General features: G+C 36.4%; 1 protein-coding gene across 2 annotated transcripts in view; it reads right to left on the bottom strand.

Moving 5' to 3' along the window:
• Nucleotides 1-1,467: 1,467 nt before the first annotated feature.
• Nucleotides 1,468-26,104, bottom strand: part of Spt-I (serine palmitoyltransferase subunit I) — a 280,091-nt gene continuing 255,454 nt past the window's right edge. For both annotated transcript variants that reach the window (XM_089249944.1, XM_089249945.1), the window contains 3 exons: nucleotides 4,590-4,644; nucleotides 4,382-4,499; nucleotides 1,468-1,669 (listed from right to left, as the gene is read on the bottom strand). In XM_089249944.1, coding sequence (XP_089106070.1) covers nucleotides 1,505-1,669; nucleotides 4,382-4,499; nucleotides 4,590-4,644 — 338 coding nt within the window. In that variant the 3' untranslated portion in view covers nucleotides 1,468-1,504. The remainder of the gene's footprint in view (nucleotides 1,670-4,381; nucleotides 4,500-4,589; nucleotides 4,645-26,104) is intronic.

Below are 26,104 nucleotides of genomic sequence, written 5' to 3'. Positions count from 1 at the left end.
TGTAAATTTCATATTATTTGCATGCTTCCTTCAGGGTGTTGCATTTACGGTGGCCAGCAGTGTATATAGAGGTGATTGGGCCAAATTTTAAGGATTTCATATCCGTATGTTATATCCAGGTTCTGCTATAAATGTACTCGACTGTATATGTAACTTTTTGGAATTTCAGGAAAGGATGCTATAAAAAGCATTTTAAAAATAAGGTTAAATTAGGAGAAAGTATAGATAGTGAAATTTAACATTGTAGTAATGATTTCCACTAAGTAATTTAACACTTTCCAGTAATACAGCTGCTTTTCTTTTAAATGCGAATTTTTTTTATTTCAGCTATGTTTTATGCATTCGAGAGGTTTTTTTTTGAACGAATGTGAAATTTGTCATTTGGAATTTACAACTGTGAATAAATGTGAAATTTCTGAATGAATCTGAATGTTTTTTGCAAATAAATGCAAAATTTCTGATTTTAAAACATTTTTTTGCAAAATTTTGAAATATTTTTTGCGAAATTTACATATATCTACTAATGATGTAAAAGTGAGATTTATTGTTGTCTGGAGTATTGTTGTAGTAAGGTGTCACTGAAATTAAATAAATGAAAGCACATAGACATTGGACATAAGTACTCTGAATCCTGAGTTCCCCCTCCCTAGTAAGTTATGAGCACATAATATAACCAGGGCCGTCTTAAGAGCATCATGGGCTCCCGGGCCAAGTGATTTTTCTAAGACCCTATATGGAAAATTCTCAAAAAATTCAACTAACTCTCGTTTTTCTGAGGCCTTTCTTCTCTTGAGGCCAGGGTGGGCACATGCGTTAAGACAACACTGAATATAATGCACCCATCCCTCTTCATGGCATAAGCTCTTCAATCCTGTATATATATGAGACGTCTGGCAATCATAGTCCAATCCTTATGTTTTACTCGATTTGGCATTGCTGTGTAGAAGTAGCATAATAATATTTTTGTACCACATTGTAAGTTGGCAATTTTATACTGTTATGCCCACTAAATTGAGGTTTTGAAAATGTCCAGGATTTTATTAACAGATTTGATGTTATATCTCAGTTTCATGGGTACCTTGTCTTATACTCTGCGCGAGGTTTCCGTCCTCGCTGAGTCGCCTTGTCTGGTCACCCTAATCAAGTCATTTCCAATGACCCACAAATACGGAGAAACTTGGCATACATTTTATTTTAAAATTTCAGTCTTTGAAGAAAAATTTTAAATGAAGTAAATTATAAATCAATTAAAAGGAAGTGCTTTTGAATAAAAAGAAAAACAACTCATATTCCATACTTGAATAATATTAAAATGAACATTTGGGATTTTATAGATCCTGTGCATGTCAAAACTTCAACACTGATGGTTTTGTTTTCTTCACCCACATGAACACCCACACTAACTATCTCCCTATTACTTTTTGACAACTTGGTAATGTTTAAAAGCAAAAAAGGACAATGTAAGAATAATATATGAAAGTGAGTTTATGTCAAATGAACAGTCTTATGAAAACTTTTGGAATGAATCATTGAGAACATTAACAACTTTGTCAATATCCACTGCACTAAAAGAAGCTGAAACAGTTAGCCGTATGCTCGCAGGTGGTAACTTATGCTCCTCCATATCTAAATATCTAGCAATAGATAGTGCAACTTCTTTAGTCATGGCCTGAAATATGCAGAAATATATGAAAAGCTTTCTGGAATGAAATATCTAAAAGCTTATATATGGTTGAAATCCCTTACAAAAAAAGGTTAACATTACTAATACAATCAATTCACGATAAGTATAAGTCAAACTAGGATAGCTCAAATATCTGTTTAAGTCAAATTTTTCACTCAGCCCCAGAACTTTTTTTTGGTATTTTTAATATTAAAATTTCCCTTAACTTAAAGTTTTCTTCTTATTTAGTAATAGAATTCAGCATTTAGCAATAGAATTTGACACAACATAGAATTCAGCATTTAGCAATAGAATTTGACACAACATAGAATTCAGCATTTAGCAATAGAATTTGACACAACATAGAATTCAGTGGATTCATTTGTTTACTTGAAAAAAGTGGATGACACTCTCAAGAAAGAAGGACAAAAAGAGAAAGACAGTCAAAAATTACTACCCCTAATGGCGCAGTGGTAAGATGCTCGCCTTCCACTCTGAAGGACATTCAGAATTTTTTATCACCACAGTAATGTTGGACTAACTAAACAGTTGAAATTCCTAACAGACTTGTTATATGTGAATTTCAACTGTTTTTTCACTGTCAGGTTGTTGCTATATATCTGCATTAAAACATCATTTTAGATTATAATATTAGCGAATAACAGAACACCCCAGTTATAAAATCATTTTTTGGTCTTGTAAGAATTTATTCTTTTAGAGGTTTTTGCATAGAATTTTCTATTACCACACAGCAATGTTGGACCAACCAAACGGTCGAAATTCCCACTACTCCCTTCCACGGCTGTATGGACATTTTTCCACTTACAAAAAGTTTTTGAACACAATTTGTTCAGAAATTCGAAATGACTTAACTGCAAGTTTTGATCAAATAAGCCCTAGCAGTGACCATGGTCACTTAGTCACTGGAAAAGACTGAAGTTGAATAAATTCATTACCTATCTTGCACATATAGTGGAAAAGCCTAAAAATAGGAAGGGGGAAGAGAAAAAACAATTGACTTTTTTTTTTGTTCATTATTTATTCAAACCTGCCAACCTTCAAAAGGTAAAAATCCTGTAATTTTCTCATAAAAATCCGGCAATTCACTCGAAAATTTGGTTAGTGTACTTTTGCATGTTCAATTTTTGGAATCCAGAAATCCGGAGATCATCCCCCCCTCCTCCTCTCTGTGGATTCGATCAAAACAATTGTGATATATATTCTTTTCAATCAAATGAGAAAAAGTGCCCCCTCAGGCAGATCTTGATTTTTGATGTCATAAAAGCACAGGGAAAACGTAAAAAGTTTTGAACTAAAAAACCGAAAAAAATTTTCTTCCAAATCTAATTTTCTGCTAAAATCCAGAGAAATGTTCAACAAATCCGGAGTCTGGCCTAAATCTGAAGAATTGACAGGTCTGTTTATTAGTAATAATCAAGTATCTCAGAGTAATGTCATTCTCAGTTTAGTTATTGAAGCAAAAACAACATTTTTGAGAATTTTCATGACCATATAGTGAAAGCTTTCTAATCTCCAACTCTATATAACTGAATATTTTCTGTACCCCTTTAACATTAACTCTTTGATAATCACTTGTTATAACAATATTGTTACTGTAAGTTATACTTATTATATCAGACTTTTAGTGTATATGGTACAGTTAAAGTTATTTCATAAAATGACTTGACCAACTCAGTTAACACGTTCACTGTGGGGCCTAAATAGCTTGTCGAGTCCGTGGGGTGTATTTTTTTAAAGAAAAAAAGTAGTTTTAAAAAAGTAGTAGTACTCATGATGCCATGGTGGCGTCATGAGCACTACTTTTTTTTTTAAAAGCCACCATGGCGTCATGAGCCCCCCTAGTACAAGTCCTTCATGATGCCACCATGTCATCATTAGCAGTGAACGTGTTAAAGTATATAATAAATTAATAATTCCACACTTTAACTAGTTATTCAGTAAATTAATGAATGATAGACAATTAAAAAATAAAATGAGCAATTTGACAGGATTATACAGCCTCCAAAATGTTACTTAAGAATTTTGATCAATGGAAACCTTTTGAAACAACAAACAATTACAGAAGTTTTAAACTTCGAGGATTTCAAAAGATCAGATGAATGTGCAGCAGAAATTCAAGAAAAGACATAGTCAGACTTTCCAAATACTATGTGAAGAAAGTGAAGCAGTAAATGTCACCAGTTTATAAAAAGAAGGAAAACATTGAAGGAAATCGTTGATTACTGAAACCACTGCAAACTGTTACAACAAAGTTAAGAAAAAAGTGATTTTTTTGGAAATAGTCAAATAATCGTGAGTGGCCAACTCATTTTTATATATATATTTCCTGCATTTTTTCTCTCTCATATGTGTTCAATTTTATCAACTAATTATCAAGTTTGTAAAGGTTCATAAAAATGAGCATTGATTGTATATTAAAACTAAATTGCAACTTCTGCTTCTTGTTACACTTTAACAGGGTGATCAAGTTTCACTCTTTAACTGGCTTAAATCAGTTATTTCATGAAATAACTAGGTATTCTATCAAATAACGGATTTCATACTTCATACATATATACTCTGTTATTCAGAAATGAAAATTGATATCCCAATTCTGATATCACATTCATCCATTTGAAATTGCAATGTCAAAATTGTCACTGTTATGCATGAGAAAAAGGTCATAATAAAAGTTACTCTTATGAGGGAAAAACTTACATAACTGACTATCTTTTGTAATATCAATTCTGCATCTGCCACCTTACTCACACTGCTATTCAAGTACAAATGTTTCACAGGTGAAATCCTATCAGAACTTGTTTTGATTTTTGGAATTCTAAAACATAAAATAATAATTTATTGCCTTATATTCCATTATTTCTGTTAAAATAAATTCTATAAATGATCATGATCATGAATACGGTACCTTAGAATTTTATCATGCATGACTTCACAATTCTTCTTCAGCTTTGATAACAATTCTAAATGAGATAAAAAAAACTTCCCATATTACACAAAATACCTGAAATTTTTGAAACGTTGTAAATTACATTTGAATCTCTTTTAATGTACTATATTCCATTAAGCAGACAATGAAATGACAGTTGAAGTTTGTTTTTCGGCTTTGAGGTTTAAATGTCAGCTAGTCTTTCATCCAAAAAAAGTCTTAGCACAGTGTGGAAGGCACCTTACAACATTTGAATTACAAATTAAGAAAAAAAAAATCATCCAATGACAGTTTAGAAAACAGATTACAGCCAAGTGCACTTATGTTGAATGCATGTGGTCACAATTGCGTGACATGATTTCTTTCATGGGAGTTCAGGGTAATTTGAAAGATTACTTGCGCAGATGTTGATACCAAATAAAAACATAATTAGACACTAATAACTATGAAATTCACAGTGATTTATATGCAAGAGATGATACAAGCAACATATTACTATTGGCACGACATTCATCTTCAGGACTATTCACATGCTCCCCACGGTATGAACATCTTTTCAAAATTGGACATCTTACGACCATACCACACTATTCCAGTCAACTAATCGGGCATTCCGAAAACCGCTATCATCACTCCTTTTTGGACTGTTTGAGTTTCCATTCCTCAATTTCAGTCTGTGCAACTCTGCCCAGTCCTCTTAACATTTCATTAATAAAATTCTCTGTGATGTTCCAAACTGTTGCGCGCGTGCACGTTTACCTAGATGACATTCATTTTTTCAGCAGATGAATGTATCCCATCTCCGAAAATTTTTTTGACAGATAGACCAATATGGCATAAGCCCAACTTACACTGGTGTAAGAAATTAAGAGAATTTGCAGGCTTGGTCGATTATCTCTAGAACTACTGCACCGATTTTGATGAAATTTGATATGTACATACATTGATACAATACAAAACAAATAACCATCCAATAATTGTAATACACACGCATGATCATGCGTAACACTTGTTGGAGTCGAAAGGTATGAAACAGCGGTTGCAGAATAAACAAAAAAAATGGTTAATAGTGGGTATGGTTCCCCCCTTACAGATATACAAGGTCTCGCAGCGTGATTTCATACTTGAAATAAGGCAGTTTATCATTTCCTGTGGCAATTGGTCCCACTCATTTAGCAACGCTGTTTTCATTCCCTGGATGGTTCCCGGAGGGGAGTTGTGAGTTGCAATTGCCCTCCCCAGAGCATCCCAGATATGCTCTATAGGGTTAAGGTCTGGAGATCTGGCTGGCCAATCCATCCGGCGAATATCCTCGCTCTCTAGAAAATCGTCGAGCAGAAGAGCTCTATGTGGCCTTGCATTATCGTTCATTAAAATGAACTCACGACGAACTGCACCCCTGAAAAGGTGAACATAGGGCTCCAAGACCTCATCCCTATACCTCACACCAGTCACAGTGCCTCTTTCAAAGACATGGAGAGGTGTGCGGCCATCCAACATGATGCCTGCCCAGACCATTAAACCTCCTCTGCCATAATGGTCGATTTCGCAGACATTGAAGGGTAGGTAGCGGGTCCCTGGTTCTCTCCATATGAACATACGGCAAGAATCGATGCTTAGGCTGAATCATCAGTGAAGAGAACGGCCGCGCATTGATCCATACTCCAATCTCTATGCTCTCTGCACCATGATAAACAGATTCTCCTGTCCGTAAAAGTGAGGGGGACGCAAACAGCAGGTCTTCTCGCAAACAATCCTCTCTCATGAAGTCTTTTGGAAACAGTCACCCTTGATACACGGGTTCCTGTGGCTGCATACAAGTCACGAGAGAGCTGAGAAGCTGTGTCACTTCTGTTACGCCTCGCTATAATCGACAAATGACGATCTTCTCTGGCCATCGTGGCTCTTGGACGACCTTGCCCAGGCTTTCTCTCGATGGATCCGGTATCCTGGAACTGTTTCCATAAGTTACACACGACACTGGGCATTAAATTGAACTCTCTACAAATCTGGACTTGAGATTTGGCCTGCTTCTAGCCTCCCCATAATTCGCCACTTCATTCCATCATCTAAACGTTGGTGGTTACTCATTTTCACTGTTAAAATTTGAAATTAACCGACTGCAGCAAAATAACACCAAGAAATTCGCAGAGGTGTGCTAGCGAACGAAATGAGTCTTAACTTACACGCGCTTATAAAGCCTGTTTCTCTACTGGCTCCGCCTACACACACGTGTACGCTTACGTATTTGACGTACAAGATTTGCATTTTTGTCTAGAAGCAGTGGTTTTACATTCAGTTCAGTTCTTTTCATGAAATTCGATAAAATATGCAAATTCTCTTAATTTATTTCACCAGTGTATTAAAGTGCCAGTTCAGAGTGTCTGAACTCTCGTTCCTTGGCCATAAGGTTTCAGCAGTCTGCATTGGACCTCTACCCGAAAAAGTACAAGTTATCTTAGACTACCCTTTGCCGAAGACCATCAAAAATCTGAGACAATTTCTAGGACTTTTAACTTTTTATAGAAGGTTCTTTCTGCACACTGCCCATAAACACGCTAGATTGATTAACTACTTTTCTCAAAGGCTTTAAAAAAAACGGGAAGAAGGACATACCTTGGACAGATGATCGACAGGCATTCACAGAAACTCAGCAGCAGTTAGCTCAGGCAACACGACTCATGCACCCTCATCCAGACACTCAGATAGATAGCCTTGTGTGTCGATACATCAGATTACACTATTGGGGGCACACGTCACCAAATTGAACCCGAGCCACTTGGTTTTTCTTGGGAAAACTGAGTGAGGTAGAGTACAGTACCTATGAGATTTTATTATTACTCTCTGCGTTTGCTGTTATAAAGCATTTCAATTTCATGCTTCAAGGAAGGAAATTTTACATACTCACTGACCATAGGTCATTGTTTGTTCTCAATCAAAAAACCAGAAAAACTTCTACTCGACAGACATGACAACTTCATTCATTCCACAATTTATGATTGACATTCATTACGTAAACGGTTCTGACAATCAAGTTGCTGATGCTCTCTCCCGAATAAATTCTATCAAACTTTCTAGCCAAATCGATTATGAAGCAATTGTTGAAGCACAGACGACCAATCCACAGTTGCCGACAAACACTTCATTGTAACTTCAGAAGCTTCTCCTACTTGGAGCTTCAGCAAAAGTTTTATGCGACACTTCTTACTTTCGTTTTACGGTCTGACACTAGTCAGACCGTATATACCAAAGGACTTTCGACTACAAGTCTTCAAGCTAACTCACAGACTCTCACATCCGGGAATAAAAGAAAGCGACACAACGACTCATCACCGAATGCTTCCTCCCACTGTCCTGTCAGTCGAGAGATGTGGGTGACATCATGCATACCATGTCAACGGACGAAAGTGCAGCATCACACAGTCAGTGGCTCTGGAACATTCTTGCTGCCGAACGCAAGGTTCGACTACGTTCATATCAATATCACTGGACCACTTCCACCAAGCCAGAGCAACTGACATGCAATCACAATGATTGACAGATTCATATGCTGGCAAGAAGTGGTGCCTGTAGCAGATATCTTGGTGGAAACTGTTTTGCAGTACCTAGCAGAATCACTACTTACAGAGGTCGACAATTCAAGACAGTTATTCCAAGAACTAGAATAGCTGCTAGGGATACAAAAACTTTGAACAATATCATTTCATCCTCAAGGAAATGGCCTAGTAAAAAATCCTATCATCTGCTAAAAGCAGCTCTGAAGTGCCACTTCACCAACCAATAGGTAAAAATGTCTTACAGATTTTTTTCCTTGGCCTATTGACCCGAACTTAAGGCCACATGCTCAGAACTGCTCTATGGTACCACACTGTGGTTGCCCGCTGAATTATTGGTCCTGGGTACCGAGTCACCAGCAGATCCACTAACATTTGCAGCACAACTAACACCATGCATAATATTGCACCCATTCCTACTGCTAGCCACAATAAACTGAAGGGCTTCATTCACCCAGGACTACAGACATAAATCCACTTGTTTATATGCAGAGATGCCGTGAAGCCTCTGCTCCAGTGCACCTATGCTGGTCTGTTTCAAGTAATGCAGCGAACACCCTTTGTATTCCTGATAAATGGCAAACATGAGAAACTGTACATAGTCCGACTGAAGCCAGTATTTTTGCTGCAATAAGATGTGCTGATATCAGAAAATCCTCAGCCAGTGATGACGACCACCAAAACTGCAACTCATAGTGGGAAGAAAGTTTGATTCTCTGATCGTTATTAATTGTCACTGGTGGGGGAGTACTGTGGAGTCCACAATGAAAAGAAAACCTGCTAGATGGCATCACAGATGCGAACCGATAAGAACAAGGGAAAAGAAAAAGTTTCTCTCTCTTTGTCGACACAACCTTCTTCGATCAGAAATAGTTTCACATGCGCCATCAATGCAGATGCTTTTCTCGTTCTTGTGTAAATGTGAGAAATAAATAATCACAGTAATACCTCGGTTATCGTTGGTTTTGGTTTTCACCAATTTTTTTGTGGAAAATTTGTCTGTTTTCATCAGTTGCCTCTGATTTCATCTATGTGTCTACCCACTCGGCCACGCTTCTAATTTTCATTCTCCTACTGTGTGGCATTGTTTCTCATTGTGTGAGCATCACTTTGCGTGTCTAGCCAAACAATCCCTTGGGACCAAAGAAAGTTTCCAGAGCCCTTCGAAGAAGGCCAAGAACATGATAGAGTTGAAGAAGGAAATCATTGAAAAATACGAGAGTGGCACTGAGATTGCTGTAATAGGTTGTATGTATGGGATGTTGCCATCCCCGATAAGTTCCATTGAAGCAAAAAGGAAGCAATAAAGGAGGCTAATGTAGTGAAAAGTGTGAATGGGCTAATGAAACAGAGATTGCAAGCAATTGAATATGTCGAACAGTTATTATAAATTTGGATCAATCAAAAAGTTAGATGGTGATTCTGTTTCAGAGACTATCATATTTATGTGAAAAGGCCAGACTGTTGTATGCTGATCTCATTAAGAAAATGCCTAAGACAAGTGCTAGTGTACATACCGATTTTAAGGCCAACAGAGACTGGTTTGAGAAATTCACGAGGCGCTCTGTCATACACAGTTTACTAGGCACGGTGCAGGTGCCAATTCGGACAAGTCTGGGACAGAAAAATTTGTGTCCGCATTCAAGTAAACTTGGATTGTGCCCAGAAAGTGACCCTGGATAATGCATTGATACCTAAGGTTCTTATGGAGGGGATTCCCCCTTCCAAACAATAATATCTACACCTCTCTCCCCTTCTTCTTGCCATCTTCCATAAATCTAGAGTTGTCTTCAGAAAAGTATAAAAATGTAAATTCCACGATAAATTTACGAAATTTTATTTTCATTTACAGAATAAATTAATGAGTCTCTATAAATGAATCATTTATATTCATTTTATATGAATTTACTATTGTTTTTAGTATTTGCTAATGCTAAGTGGTGACGGTAGCAAGAATATTCAGAATGCATCATTATTTGCATTTAAACGTCTGCGGTCACCAATGCTAATTGGTGACAGCAGCACAACTGACTCCATATGAATGAGACGTAGTTTTAGATACATTATCTTTAATTATGATGCTATACAGAAGATATTATTTACATGGTACATATATTAAGAGAGAGAAAGATGACGTGGATGCATCGCGTGTGAGAGCAGGAGCTGAACTGACTTCTCACACACATGGCCCTTCGGACTCTCCGAAAGGGCATCCGGTCACGTGATCATCTTGTGTTTCGGTACAGAATGTACTGAGATTCTTTCACGTGACCAGAACTTGCTTGTTAAGAGAGAGCCAATATGCAAAGTAAAGTAATAATAATAATAATACATATAAGAATATTGAGGCTCTACAGTACCCCCTCCACAGTGTCAATGTTGGACACGATAAAAATCCGTGAACCGGACTGAACATCCAGATCGTGTGGTCACTGGTGGTTTTGATTTTGTGGTCGAGTTCTCTGATGTAGAGTCGTTAGTTTGCGTTTTTGCCACCAGTGGCGTTGTATCTTCCGAGAGGGAGAATGATGGTTTTAAGCGGTGGATGGAATCTGAAACTGTTTTGCCATTGATGTCAAGTTTGAACACTTTTCATTTTTGTCAATGACAAGAAAGGGACCATCATATGGTCTCTGGAGGGGTCGACGGACACTATCACAACATAGTAATACGCGAGTTAGGATACACAGTTCTAATACAATACATCAGTTCTGAATACACAAATGTAGCACATTTTCCATGATGTTTTGTTGGCGTTGGGCGGAGCTACTGCATGTGGCACCGTAACTTATTTACGTAGTCACAAGGGTCAATGTTGACATTCGTTGAGTCGAAAAATTGGCCGGGAAGACGCAAGGGTGCACCAAACACGAGTTTGGCTGGCATACACTGCAGGCCGGCTTTTAGAGCGGCTCGGTAGTCCAGAAGTATAGTTGGTAATACTTCGGTCCAATGTTCGGTGTTATGACATTTAATGGCCGTTTTTAGTGGTCGATGAAATTCCTCAATCAAACCATTTGCTTGAGGATGGAAAGCGGTAGTTCTAGCTCGTTCTGTGCCTAGAAGTTGGCCTAGAAGGTGGGACTCAAATTGTCTGCCTTGATCAGTTGTTATAACTGATGGAGCACCATAACGGGATACCCAACAGTTATAAAAGGCTTCCGCTACAGTTTGAGCTGTGATGTCTTTTATTGGTTGTGCTTCTGGCCAGCGAGAAAAACGATCAATCATGGTCAAACAGTAAGAATAACCATTGGATGGTGTTAATGGACCCACTATGTCCAGATGAATGTGGTCAAATCTTGCAGATGGCATAGGAAATTCTTTCAAAGGAGATTTGACATGCCTGTGAATTTTACTTTTTTTGACAAGCCATGCAAGCTTTTGCCCATTTTGTTATTTCCTTATTGATACCAGGCCAAACAAAGCGAGAACAGATTTTGTGGATCGTTCTTCTGATGCCTGGGTGTGATAAGTTATGAACGTGATCAAACACCATTTTCCTTTACTGCACAGGAATGTAAAGACGCGCACTTTCATGCGCACTTTCCTTTCCGCTGGAGTGAGTCTGCGGAAAAAAAATCCTAGCGGTTGCGAAGAATTGTCCGCTACCTGGTGTAATGCACCACCAATAGAAAAATCAGATGCATCAACATGAAGTGCAAGCTTTGCAGATGTGGAAGGATGAACTAATAGTGACATTAGTTAGTTGCTCTTTGCATTGATAGAATGCTGTGAGTGCAGAATCTGTTCATTCAATTTTACGATTATCTTTTTTACGGCGACAGCCCTTTAGAAAATCATGTAAGAGTATTTGAGACTCAGCATGTTTTATGAACCTTCTATAGAAATTTATGGACCAAGAAATTTTCTTAACTCAGAAATTGTGTCAGGTCTCTTGAAATCTAATATTACTTGCACCTTGCTAGGTAATGGTTTAATGCCAAGAGGAGTGATTAAATGACCTAAAAATTCCAAATTATCTACACCTAATACACATTTAGAAATATTAAGTTTCAAGCCATACTTGTGTAAACGATCAAATATTTGCCTTAATGATTTTCGTGCACTTCAACAGATGATGAATATACGAGGATATCATCTAAATATGCATAACAGAAAGATAAACCTCTTAACACCTCGTGCATGAAAAGCATAAATGTTTGAGGTGCATTTACTGAGCCAAAACAAAGCCTTGTATATTCGAACAGACCCCCATGGTGTTGTCACCGCTGTTTTAAGAATATCAGGTTCAAAAATAGGGATCTGATGGTACGCTTTGAGAAAATATCTAATTTAAAAAAAAATTAACTTACCTTGAAGTGAATTGCTGAAATCACTTAGGTATGGGATGGGATAGGATAGGAATCAAATTCTGTGACAGAATTTACTTTTCGATAATCTCCCACTGGTCGTATAGATGTTTCTGACTTCGGAACAATATGCAGTAGTGAAGACTATGAACTTTTTGAAGGACGAATTATTCCTTGTTGTAACAAAAAATCGAATTCCGTCTTCACCTTCTAAAAGTGTTGAGGGTGAAGCCCTCTCGTTCGAGAACATATTGGAGGACCTTTAGTCACTATGTGGTGAACTGTGTCGTGCGGTGCAGGTTCGCCTATTAAGCACGGATTTGTGATGTCTGGGAATTCAGAAATAATTTTTTCGTACTGAGATGGGCCCACTGTGGAAATTGAGAGATGAGCCGTTTGATGCACTGATCCCAGTGAATGAAGTGATGTGCTAGAGCTAATGAGACGTCGCTTTTTCAAATCTACCATGAGATTAAAATTGCGCAGAAAATCTGCTCCAATGATAGGGCACGAAACCTTGGCGACGACGAATGTCCATGGAAAATTTTGTCGCAAACCCAGATCTAGAACAATATTTTTGGTACCGTAGGCCGGTATTGACGTATGGTTTGCTGCGTAGAGATGAAATGTGGAGCAGGGAGTGGTGGAAGCAATCACTGACGGTGGAATGACACTAATTTCACTGCCCATGTCAGAGATATTTTATTCTGTTTTACAATCATGCATGAACAACCTGCTGGTCTCTGAGCTCATGTTCGCCATGCCAGCTACGACGGAGCTCCTTTGTTTTTTGGTGCGCTGAAGTTGCACGGTGTAGTGAAGCGCCGAGCATTTTTACAGAAACGATGATGGTAGTACCACTTTCCAGAGGAATTTTTCCTGTTTCTGGAACTGAAATGCCTTTTGAAGAAGTTGTTTCACTCGCGATGTGGTGAACGTCCACGTTTTTGAGAGAAAAGTTCATCCAGTTTTTTGGTGAGCATTGCGATTTGTGCACACAAGTCATCTTGATCCGGCGGTGGAGAAACAGCACAAACGGATGCATTTTGGCTTATTTCCGCGATTTTGTCAGCCAGTTCCGAGAGTTTACCCAGTCCATCACTCGATATTTAGAGGACAGTTTTGATTTGAGCGGGAAGACATTGCAGCCACAATGTCTTTAAGAAATCATCGGTTAGTCGAGATCCCAAGAGCTGCCGCATTTTTTGTAGCAGCTGTGATGGTTTATCATCTCCGAGTTGAATTTCTGTGAGCAACTTCTTGATTTTGGCCGATTCAGTTTCGGCAAATTCCTGTATCAGCCGGTCCGAAAGAGACTGGAATTTCCCGGTCTCAGGAGGATTGATGACAATATCGGCAACCGCATGTAGTGTTTGAGTCGATATTAGCAACGAGAGCGGCGAATTTGGTATCATCACTTGTAATGCGGCTGAGGAGGAAAGCTTGCTCACATTGCCTCACCCAGAGAGAAACGTTTGTCTTCCAAAATGGGGGGAGGGGAACGCGGAAAGCGACACTGGAAACTAGGGGAACAGTATTGTCCCCTTCTGCTGCCATCATCCTGTTGCTTGAGAGAGAAGAGAGCCAAGAGGTCAAGCGGAAGTGACCTTACGAGGGAGGATGCTCCGTGGTCCACTGTTGCTGGGAGAAAAATTATCTGCTGCTGCTCTCACCATAATGGCGTCTTTTGAAGAATATTCAGAAGGCATCATTATTTGCGTTTAAACGTCATCTTTCTCTCTCTTAATATATGTATAGCATCATAATTAAAGATAACGTATCTAAAACTATGTCTCATTCATACGGAATCAGTTGCGCTACGGTCACCAATACTAATCCGAGATTTCTTGATTTTGGCCGAACCAGTTTCGGCAAATTCCTGTATCAGTCGGTCCGAAAGAGACTGGAATTTCCCGGTCTCAGGAGTATTGACGACAATAACGGCTTTGGAAATAAATTTATTTGAAATTTAAAGAAATTAACTGAAACACGAGATGATCATGTGACCGGATGCCCTTTCAGAGGGTCCGAAGAGTTATGTGTGTGAGAAGTCAGTTCAGCACCAACTCTCACACTCGATGCATCCACGTCGTCTTTCTCTCTCTTAATATACGTATAGCATCATAATTAAAGATAACGTATCTAAAACTAGGTCTCATTAATACGGAGTCAGTTGCGCTTCTGTCACCAATTGTATTGGTGATATATATATACACACACACACACACCATTTATAGTGTATTTTTTAAGCCCGGGGGGGGGGGGGGACACACACCTAAAATGACAGCCTGAACTAGGCATAAATAAATGTGGAAAGTATCGATTTGTTTTGATTTGCTTTTCAAAAACCTACTTTTCACAGGAGATTCTCTCACACTAGTTTTCTCCAGCTATGGCAAAAACTAAACTCTAAAAATTATTGATTATTAAACCAAAATTTGAGTTCAAAACTGTCTCACTTGCATAATAAATTGGAAAAATAAATGCATAAAAATGCCTCACATGCATAGATATAAAAAGAATATTTTTGTCAGGACAACTTTTGCCTTGGTTTTTCCCACCTGTAGCAAAATCTTGATATAATGATGCTCTGTGGATCACGAAAAAAAATTGTTGTAGAGTGATTTTTTGTTATATCAAGCATCTTTGTAGTGAGGTTTTACTGTATAATAATACCTCAACTTACACTACTCTGAGTTGCACAATTTCAAAGTCATCCGATTTTCTATGAAAAATGCGTATTTCTGAAATTCAAGAATAATAATCACTGGTTTATTGTTGAAATAGTGGAGATCATTAAGTGATGATGAAGTAAAAAATTGTTTTATTCAACCAGAAAATTATATTTAATGAAATTATATGCACCAATTTTTTAGAGGTGACAGTATGTAATAATAGAGCAGCCCAAAGCTTACAGGAATTCCTCCCTTGAAACTAAAATAGATAAGTCTTACAGTATGTAACGATGAAAGCTTCAAAATTTTAGAATGAAATCCCAAGGCTTGTTTGATACCTGCTATTTTCATGTAGGTCACAATTTTATACCTGAAGTCCAATGTCAAGTTAAAAAAAATAGTTTGTTTAATGTATTGCTCTTTCGATAACAATGCACTTGCTCTACAACTTACAATTAACTTCAACTCGCATAGCGGAAATTTGTTTCTTTGTCTCCAAACATGAGCAGCTCATTTTTTTTTTTGAATGGTCAAGGTGTTATCAAAACATACAAAGCACACAACACGCAACTTTCATTTGAGCAGATTTCAGAGTGAAAATCCAGATTTTAAGTCTTTTTAAACACCGGACCAGATTGCAGTCACAATGCAATACTGCATAAGCCCATAGCAACATAACATTATAGTCATAGCAAGAACGACAAAGACAGGTGTTATTTTTATAATTTGGTCCCGATTAACTATATATACAATATCCCCAATATCTATGTGTATTTATCTCTATGGAAAACTAAACCCTGACTCACGTGGATGTCATCAGTGGGTCATTCCATTTCAAATCACCCGGCAAAATGCCAAAATGACACCCATAGTCTCAGATTTCAATGATTTTTTTTTTATTTGTTGCATTCACCATCCTTATTAACCGTGTGAAATATTATTTGCATATCTCTAAAACTTTTTGAGAAAAAAAATGTTGAAATTTATAAAAAACTGATGCAGGTGACTTTTCCGAGGCTCAATTTTTAAGCGACATTGTTTGAGAAAATAAATCGTAACTTTTCCAATTTTCAATATATTCAAATGAAATTTTCACTAAAGTGTTCACAAAAACAAACAGAATATGAATAAAAATAATTCATACACTTACATTTGAAATTTGCATGCAAAAAAATTATGTAAACTTTGTTTTTGTGGAATTTTACGTTAGAAAAAATACAATTTTTCAAACATATTTTTAGACCAGAGGCACAGCAGTTACCAAAGCAACTTTTATTTTAAATTTCTCCTAAATATATGAAGTAAAATACTGGAGAAAAAAAATAATGTTTTTTTTGACCGTTAATATGTTTATTCTGGCTCGCAACACAAAATTCATCGAAATAAGACTGGATCGTTCCGATTTCAAATCATTCAACTAGATACTGAAATGCAACCCATCATCCCGGATTCCAATTATTATTTTTTGTTTATTGCTTCTACTATGCTTGTTGACCATGCAAAACTTCATGTACATATCTCAAAAACTTTTTGAGAAAAAAAAAGTTTTCTAACCTCACGAATGACGTCTCTTAGGCTAACCCCATTCAAGCAATATTATTTGTGAAAATATATCATAACTTCGCAGATTTTCAATATATTCAAATGAAATTTACACTAAAATGCTCACAAAAAAATGTAGATTATGACTATTAAAGAAAATGTAAACCTTTGCATTAAAAAATTAGATTGCAAAAAAATCGTTGAAATTTAATTTTTGATTCTTTTTATAATAAAAACACGATGGCTCACCTTTGCTTTTCGCAAGCTCTCCTGCTTTTCGCACAGCATATTCAGTGACATTGAACTCTTCAGATATTTTTCCTTGTTTCCCTTTCTTAAAGCAGGGGACAGAGTTAAAATTTGCAGTTTTCCCCTTGTTGTGATGGTTAAATTGAGTCTTATTTCTAATTAACTTTATCAAAATAATCATATTTGCTTTCTGTTTAATATCTTCATTAAGTGTGCTTTGAGATTCATTTTCTGGTAATTCTTCAAAAACTTTACAAACCTTTGATTTTAAAGTGTTGCAAGCAGATTCAACTTTTCTTTTGGCATTGTTTGACTTGCACTGTGAAGCTGCCCTATGAAGTTTAATTGGTGACTCTTCTATGTTCTGTAGAGATGAATTTATTTCTTCAAGTGCTTCTTGTTTAATAATTGACATTTTTCCAAGTTACTTCTCTACATTACTATCACTGTTCAACTCTTCACAGTATTCAGTTTCTTCACCTAATTTATTGTTGTTTATATTCACTGTCCCTACAGGTATGGCATATTTTTTTCCCTAGAATGTACAAACCATTTTTGTACAACCATTTATTTCATTTATACATGAAAAATACAATTAGGTTGTAGCTGATAATTATTTCATTCTTTGTGATTTAATGCCTCATATTCTGGCTTTTTATCAGCAATTTTAAATTATTTCTTGGGAAAAATATATAGAGGCTTGTGTTAAATATTATAATGTAGATTTTTTTTCACACAAGTATAACAATTTCATATTTATCATATACATTAAATATATGTTTATTAAAATATATGCTGTAAAAATCAAAGTAATTAAAAAAAAATTTAATACTGTTGTGGTAAAATAACTTTATAATTAAGCATGTTAAAAAACTTCAAAAATTAATCTATATATATGATTAATATTATCTGGATTTATCAAATACAAAATAATTCTTTATGCAAAATTATATCAGATTGCAAAAGTTCATCTTTGTTGCATCATAAGAAATATTTATAGATCAATTAAAAGTGAAATTAATTATTTGGAATTTGAACACTTCTAAGAATCTGAACATGAAGGTTTAATTTGAAAAATTATTTTATTCACCCAAAACCTTTTTTTTTCACCAACTCCCATTTGACACATTACATTAACATTTCTAATTATTTCATGAATTCATTTAATCCTAGAATTTTAAAATTTATTAATTGTTTTGAATTATTGGGCATTAACTACTCATGAAACTTAATTTAGTGAATACTGTAATAAATGTATAAGCGTACATGAAAAATAAAATATACATTTCTTTTTACTAAGAATGAATCATTATATTAAGTCAAAATGTACAAATATAATTAATGTAGTCATATAAGTACAATTGTGTTTTGTTACTCAAATGCATTAACTGTCAAAATAATGTTTACTTTTCTACAGTCTTCTTAATATATTAATAGGATTAAATTTAAAAAAGTTGAAAATTCATGCTGTGCATCCAAAAAAAAGGTTTAAAAAATTGTGTTAAAAATAAAAAAAAATAATAAAAAAATTAAATTTAAATGACTTTTTTCCTCTAAGGTTTAAATTTTTTCTATTCATAATCTACATTTTTTTGTGAGCATTTTAGTGGAAATTTCATTTGAATATATTGAAAATCTGCGAAGTTATGATATATTTTCACAAATAATATTGCTTGAATGGGTTAGCCTAAGAGACTTCATTCGTGAGGTTAGAAATTTATTAATTGTTTTGAATTATTGGGCATTAACTACTCATGAAACTTAATTTAGTGAATACTGTAATAAATGTATAAGCGTACATGAAAAATAAAATATACATTTCTTTTTACTAAGAATGAATCATTATATTAAGTCAAAATGTACAAATATAATTAATGTAGTCATATAAGTACAATTGTGTTTTGTTACTCAAATGCATTAACTGTCAAAATAATGTTTACTTTTCTACAGTCTTCTTAATATATTAATAGGATTAAATTTAAAAAAAGTTGAAAATTCATGCTGTGCATCCAAAAAAAAGGTTTAAAAAATTGTGTTAAAAATAAAAAAAAATAATAAAAAAATTAAATTTAAATGACTTTTTTCCTCTAAGGTTTAAATTTTTTCTATTCATAATCTACATTTTTTTGTGAGCATTTTAGTGGAAATTTCATTTGAATATATTGAAAATCTGCGAAGTTATGATATATTTTCACAAATAATATTGCTTGAATGGGTTAGCCTAAGAGACTTCATTCGTGAGGTTAGAAATTTTTTTTTTTCTCAAAAAGTTTTTGAGATATGTACATGAAGTTTTGCATGGTCAACAAGCATGGTAGAAGCAATAAACAAAAAATAATGATTGGAATCCGGGATGATGGGTTGCATTTCAGTATCTAGTTAAATGATTTGAAATCGGAACGATCCAGTCTTATTTCGATGAATTTTGTGTTGCGAGCCAGAATAAACATATTAACGGTCAAAAAACCATTATTTTTTTTCTCCAGTATTTTACTTCATATATTTAGGAGAAATTTAAAATAAAAGTTGCTTTGGTAACTGCTGTGCCTCTGATCTAAAAATATGTTTGAAAAATTGTATTTTTTCTAACGAAAAATTCCACAAAAACAAAGTTTACATAATTTTTTTGCATGTAAATTTCAAATGTAAGTGTATGAATTATTTTTATTCATATTCTGTATGTTTTTGTGAACACTTTAGTGAAAATTTCACTTGAATATATTGAAAATTGGAAAAGTTACGATTTATTTTCTCAAACAATGTCGCTTAAAAATTGAGCCTCGGAAAAGTCACCTGCATCAGTTTTTGATAAATTTCAACATTTTTTTTCTCAAAAGGTTTTAGAGATATGCAAATAATATTTCACACGGTTAATAAGGATGGTGAATGCAACAAATAAAAAAAAAATCATTGAAATCTGAGACTATGGGTGTCATGGCTGGGTGATTTGACATGGAATGACCCCAGTACTATTTCTGGGTATTACTGTGTTTTGTCTATTTTAAAAAAGAATTGGTTTACTTTGCAGCAAAATTTGATACTTTCATTATAAATGTGAATCTGGGTAGTATATGTTTTAAACGTTTTTGTAAAACATAGTTTATGCTCATTCTTTTGATTGATAAAATCAATACCCATCTATTCTATAATATAAAATCACAAACTCGAAAAGGGCCTGTTTCTAAGCAACTGAAATTAGTGACGATTTTATGTTACGTAAATGAATGACGGAAATCTGTTACGTATTTGTGTTACGGAAGTCGGTTACGATTTTGGGTCAAGTTTTCATTTAACTCCTGAGGACATTGGGAACCGCTTGACCTGTAGGGATCAAGTTTTGTGCATGTACCCAGAGGTATGTATCACCAGTGCTCCCAACACACAGGGTCTGGGTACCCAGGGCGGGGCATTGGACAGATCTCTTTATGGGGAAATTGACAGGTTTCATTTTGAGTCGAGGATGAATACTTGCTTTTCATTGCGCATTGTGCTGCATTGCTTATTGTGGCAAAAATAATGGTGCATTACTGATTACGGTTCATTGCATATTGTAGTGCATCGCGTGCTATATTGATCATTATAATGCAGCGTTTAATGCGTATTGTGCTGCATTGCGTACTATAGTGCTTTTTATAGTGCTTTGCTTATTGCGATGCATTGCATACTGTGCTGCATTGCTTATTTGTGGTGTACAATATTACTGATTACACACATTACTACATTACTGATTGTGATGCTTTACATGTTGTAGTGCACTGAGTGCTGCATTGTAATGCAGTGCTTATGGATCGATGATTATTGTGGCTCATTGCTTATTATGGTGCTTCGTTTAGTGCGATGCATGAGGTATTGTAGCGTTACCAATTGGGCCCCCGTGGAAATCGTCTTTATTCTAGTAATTGTTTTACCTTTGTCTCCGGGATCGACCGGTAGGATCGTGTGTCCGCCGATCGGCGGCCAATTCGTTATGTTTGGTTGCGAGATTCAACATTATAATATTGAATCTGGCAACCAAACATAACAAATTGGGGTCGATCCCGGAGACAAAGGTAAAACAATGACTAGAATAAAGACGATTTCCACGGGGGCCCAATTGGTAACGTTACAGTATTGTGCTGCATTGCTTATTGCGGTGCATGAGGTATTGTGCTGCATTGCTTATTGTGGTGCACTGTAAATATTGGCCAATTACGCACATTGTTATGCATTACGTATTTTAGGGAATCACGTGCCATATTGCTTATTCTAATGCAGTGCTTATGGTGTATCGTGGTTCATTGCGTATTGTGATGCATTGCTTATTGTGTTGTATTGCCTATGATGGTGGTGTATTTGTTATTGAGCTGTATTGCCGATGTGGGTAAATTACGCATTGTGTTGTTTTGCTTATTGTGATGTATTGCGTATTGTGCTTAATGTGGTGCACTGAATATAGTGGTGCATTGCTTTTTCCGGTACTTTGAATATGTTGGTGCACTAATTGTTGTGCTGTATTGCCTGTGATGGCGCATTGCCGATGGTGGTGCAATAAGCACTGTCCTGTATTGCCAATGGAGGTGCATTAAGTATTGTGCTGTATTGCTTAATGTGGTGCCCTGATATAGTGGTGCATTGTTTTTTGTGGTGCCCTTAATATAAGACGGCACTCCTTATTGTGTTGCATTGCTTATTGCACCGAATTGTCGATGGTGTAGCATTGCGCATTATGCTGTATTGCTTATTGTGGTGCATTGCGCATTATGCTGTATTGCTTATTGTGGTGCATTGCGCATTATGCTGTATTTGTTGGTGTTTTTTCGTCGATTCATGCAAATTGAGTTTTACGTCACAAGAGTGGCGTTATTTTCTTCCCACAAGCCTTGTGTATATATACCTGTTTTTAGACTGAATAAATATACATTGCTCCCATTCGGTTTTTGACTCTGGATCGGTTTTTGTAGTTGTTTTCACTGATAGTTACGAACCATGAAAGTGGTCGATCCTCGACAAATTAGTAGCAGAGCATGGTTTTCGTGGTTAGGAAGTACTAAAGTAATCCGTACTTAAATTGTAAATGTGAAAACTCTGTTTTATCGAAAATCGTTTACTTCTCGGAAGCAAAGCTGACCTTGGAAAGTGAATGGCGTCGGCGGAAGAAACGAGTGTGTTCAAATTTCGAAAATTAAATCGTGATAATTTCAAGGAATGGAAATTCAACATGAAGATGCTTCTCATGAACTATGACGTGTTTACCCTTGTGGATGGATCCGAGCTCAAGCCTCAAGAAAATGAAAAAGAACTCAGATTATGGAGAAAACGGGACTCGAAAGCATTGTCAACGATATGTCTCCTCATTGACGATGATTTAAAGAACTTGGTGAGTGAAGCCACAACAGCTAAAGATGCCTGGGACATTTTGTGTGGTGCTTTTGCTCCAACGACCCGTGCTAGAATTGCCACTCTACGAACTGGATTCATGAACTGTCGACTGAAATCTGACGAAAGCATGTCTGTTTTCTTGGGTCGCCTTTTGAGAGCTGCTAAAGAATTGGAATCGGCGGGCAAGATTGTAGCAGATGACGAAATTGCGTATCAAATGTTATCCAACTTGCCAGAAAAATACGACAACGTCGTAATACAAGTGTATCAACTATCGGATAAGGACTTTACATCCGAAAGCGTACGCAAAGCATTGATATCGGAGTACGACCGTCTTCAACATCGTGGAAATCAAGATATTCCAAGTGACTCTTCGCAGACAGCATTCCCGATGGAAAATCGGAAATTCAGATTAACCTGTTTTGGATGTGGTAAACCAGGACATTTTATAAGACATTGTCAACAGTCAGGAAAACGGCGGAAAGCGTCAAGACGAGGGAGTGAATTCAAGATGAGACCTCGGCAAGCCGGTGAACCTCAAGAATCGAATCGTACTACTGGTCCAAGTGCAACTTCATTTCTAGCTAGTGCATTATCGATCGACTCAAACACTGTAGAATTTGCAGTTGATACAGCAGCGACTGATCATTTCTGCAATAACAAGACAATGTTCCGAAATTTTATGGATCTCAAAAATTCAAAGGCTACAATTGCAGAGGGAACAACAGAGATATGTGGGCAAGGTGATATCAAGCTGGAGGTTCATCAACGTAAAGAAATTTTACTGCTCAAAAATGTTTTGTATGCCCCAAATATGACTAGGAACTTGATTTCTGGTAGATTAATTGACAAAGCTGGTTATTCGCTTTTTATAAGGAATGGTAAAGCAGTGATCAGAAAGCCAAATGGCAGATTTTTTCTAGAAATACCTTTAAAAGATAATTTATATATTTTGACTGCGGGAAATGCAGACTCGACATCAGAAAGCTATCCAGCTAAAAGAAATGATTTAATGTTATGGCACTGTAAATATGGCCATCAAAACTCTAGGGCTTTGAAACAATTTTCGAAAGAAAATTTTAGCTATGGTATCAAAAATCTGAGTGGCGAGTTTGATTTTTGTGAAGCTTGTAACTTAGCAAAATCGACGAGAGAAAGCTTTAAAAGCATAAACAGGATTGTAGCAAATGATGTGCTCTAACTTTTGTATTTAGATGTGTGGGGACCAGCCCCAGTGCAGTCGTTAGGTGGTTCCAGATATTTTCTTAGTATAATTGATGATTATTCTAGATACGGAACAGTGTATTTTATGAAACACAAAAATGAAGCTTCTGAGTGTTTTAAAGATTTTCAAGCTGAAGCTGAAAGACTGCATGGAAAGAAAATAAAATCTATTCGTAGTGATAACGGTTTAGAATTTACCGCCGATTATTTTGAAAAGCACTTGAAAGAGCAAGGTATCAGGATTGAGCGAACGAACATTTACTCTCCGGAAATGAACTGAGTTGCAGAAAGATTTAATAGAACAATCATGGAAGGTGTTCAGACTTTTCTGTACGAAACAGAGTTGCCGAAATTTTTGTGGGCTGAATTTGTGCATACACAAAATTATCTGAAGAATCGTTTTCCTCACAGTAGTCTAGACGGAAAAGCCCCCGTGAATGTCTGGTTGAATAGAAGTTTTTCTGTCAAACATTTCAAGAGAATCAGGTGCATAGCGTATATGCATGTCCCAAAACAAAGAAGGGGAAAATTAGACCCAACAGCGAAAATAGGATATCTGGTTGGTTATGCCCGGAGAACGAAGGGATACAGAATTTGGGAATCTAGCGCACGCAGAGTGATAGAAACCAAACATGTAAGATTTGATGAAAATAAATTCGAATACAAGACTGGAAACTCGACAAACAAAGTACACATTAAAAATGTAAATGAAACATGTGATGATGAAAACTCGAACATGGACTTGTTTGATCTTCATCCAGTAAAAATTAAATGGGTGCGAAAAATAATGACCCGAAAAACTAGAAAATCTGCAGGGAGAAAGGACGTTTACTATTACCCTGAGCCAAATGTTAGACTAAGAAGCTTAAATGAAATTAAGCAATATTGTGAAAGTAATTCTCTAAATTTTGAACCTGAACATTTTGATTTTTCAGGAAAAACTGACGTAGTGAAAATGTGGTTAGCGATCTAGAATCTGAAACCGAAATAGTAAATGGGGACGAAACTGAAGCTCATTGCGCAAATGTGAAAATTCCACTATCATTTGACGAAGCGAAAAATGGACCCGATAATGTGAAATGGTTTGAAGCAATGAGTGAAGAACTAGAAACCCTTAAATCCCGTGATGTGTATGATCTAATTCCTAGAGATCAAGCAAAGAAAATCTTAGACAGTAAATGGGTTTATAGCGTAAAAACTGACTGTCAAGGGAAAATAAAAAGATACAAAGCACGACTTGTCGCCAAACGTTTCAACCAGATTGAAGGTATAGACTATTCTTCAAATAGTAGCTTCAAATTAGTAGCAGAGCATGGTTTTCGTGGTTAGGAAGTACTAAAGTAATCCGTACTTAAATTGTAAATGTGAAAACTCTGTTTTATCGAAAATCGTTTACTTCTCGGAAGCAAAGCTGACCTTGGAAAGTGAATGGCGTCGGCGGAAGAAACGAGTGTGTTCAAATTTCGAAAATTAAATCGTGATAATTTCAAGGAATGGAAATTCAACATGAAGATGCTTCTCATGAACTATGACGTGTTTACCCTTGTGGATGGATCCGAGCTCAAGCCTCAAGAAAATGAAAAAGAACTCAGATTATGGAGAAAACGGGACTCGAAAGCATTGTCAACGATATGTCTCCTCATTGACGATGATTTAAAGAACTTGGTGAGTGAAGCCACAACAGCTAAAGATGCCTGGGACATTTTGTGTGGTGCTTTTGCTCCAACGACCCGTGCTAGAATTGCCACTCTACGAACTGGATTCATGAACTGTCGACTGAAATCTGACGAAAGCATGTCTGTTTTCTTGGGTCGCCTTTTGAGAGCTGCTAAAGAATTGGAATCGGCGGGCAAGATTGTAGCAGATGACGAAATTGCGTATCAAATGTTATCCAACTTGCCAGAAAAATACGACAACGTCGTAATACAAGTGTATCAACTATCGGATAAGGACTTTACATCCGAAAGCGTACGCAAAGCATTGATATCGGAGTACGACCGTCTTCAACATCGTGGAAATCAAGATATTCCAAGTGACTCTTCGCAGACAGCATTCCCGATGGAAAATCGGAAATTCAGATTAACCTGTTTTGGATGTGGTAAACCAGGACATTTTATAAGACATTGTCAACAGTCAGGAAAACGGCGGAAAGCGTCAAGACGAGGGAGTGAATTCAAGATGAGACCTCGGCAAGCCGGTGAACCTCAAGAATCGAATCGTACTACTGGTCCAAGTGCAACTTCATTTCTAGCTAGTGCATTATCGATCGACTCAAACACTGTAGAATTTGCAGTTGATACAGCAGCGACTGATCATTTCTGCAATAACAAGACAATGTTCCGAAATTTTATGGATCTCAAAAATTCAAAGGCTACAATTGCAGAGGGAACAACAGAGATATGTGGGCAAGGTGATATCAAGCTGGAGGTTCATCAACGTAAAGAAATTTTACTGCTCAAAAATGTTTTGTATGCCCCAAATATGACTAGGAACTTGATTTCTGGTAGATTAATTGACAAAGCTGGTTATTCGCTTTTTATAAGGAATGGTAAAGCAGTGATCAGAAAGCCAAATGGCAG

This window comes from Pholcus phalangioides, unplaced genomic scaffold (assembly GCF_987345545.1).
Source record: "Pholcus phalangioides strain wild (caught in Gottingen) unplaced genomic scaffold, Ppha-v1.0 ptg000022l_1, whole genome shotgun sequence".
NCBI classification, from domain to species: Eukaryota; Metazoa; Arthropoda; class Arachnida; order Araneae; family Pholcidae; genus Pholcus; species Pholcus phalangioides.
This window is presented reverse-complemented; position numbering and strand designations above follow the sequence as displayed.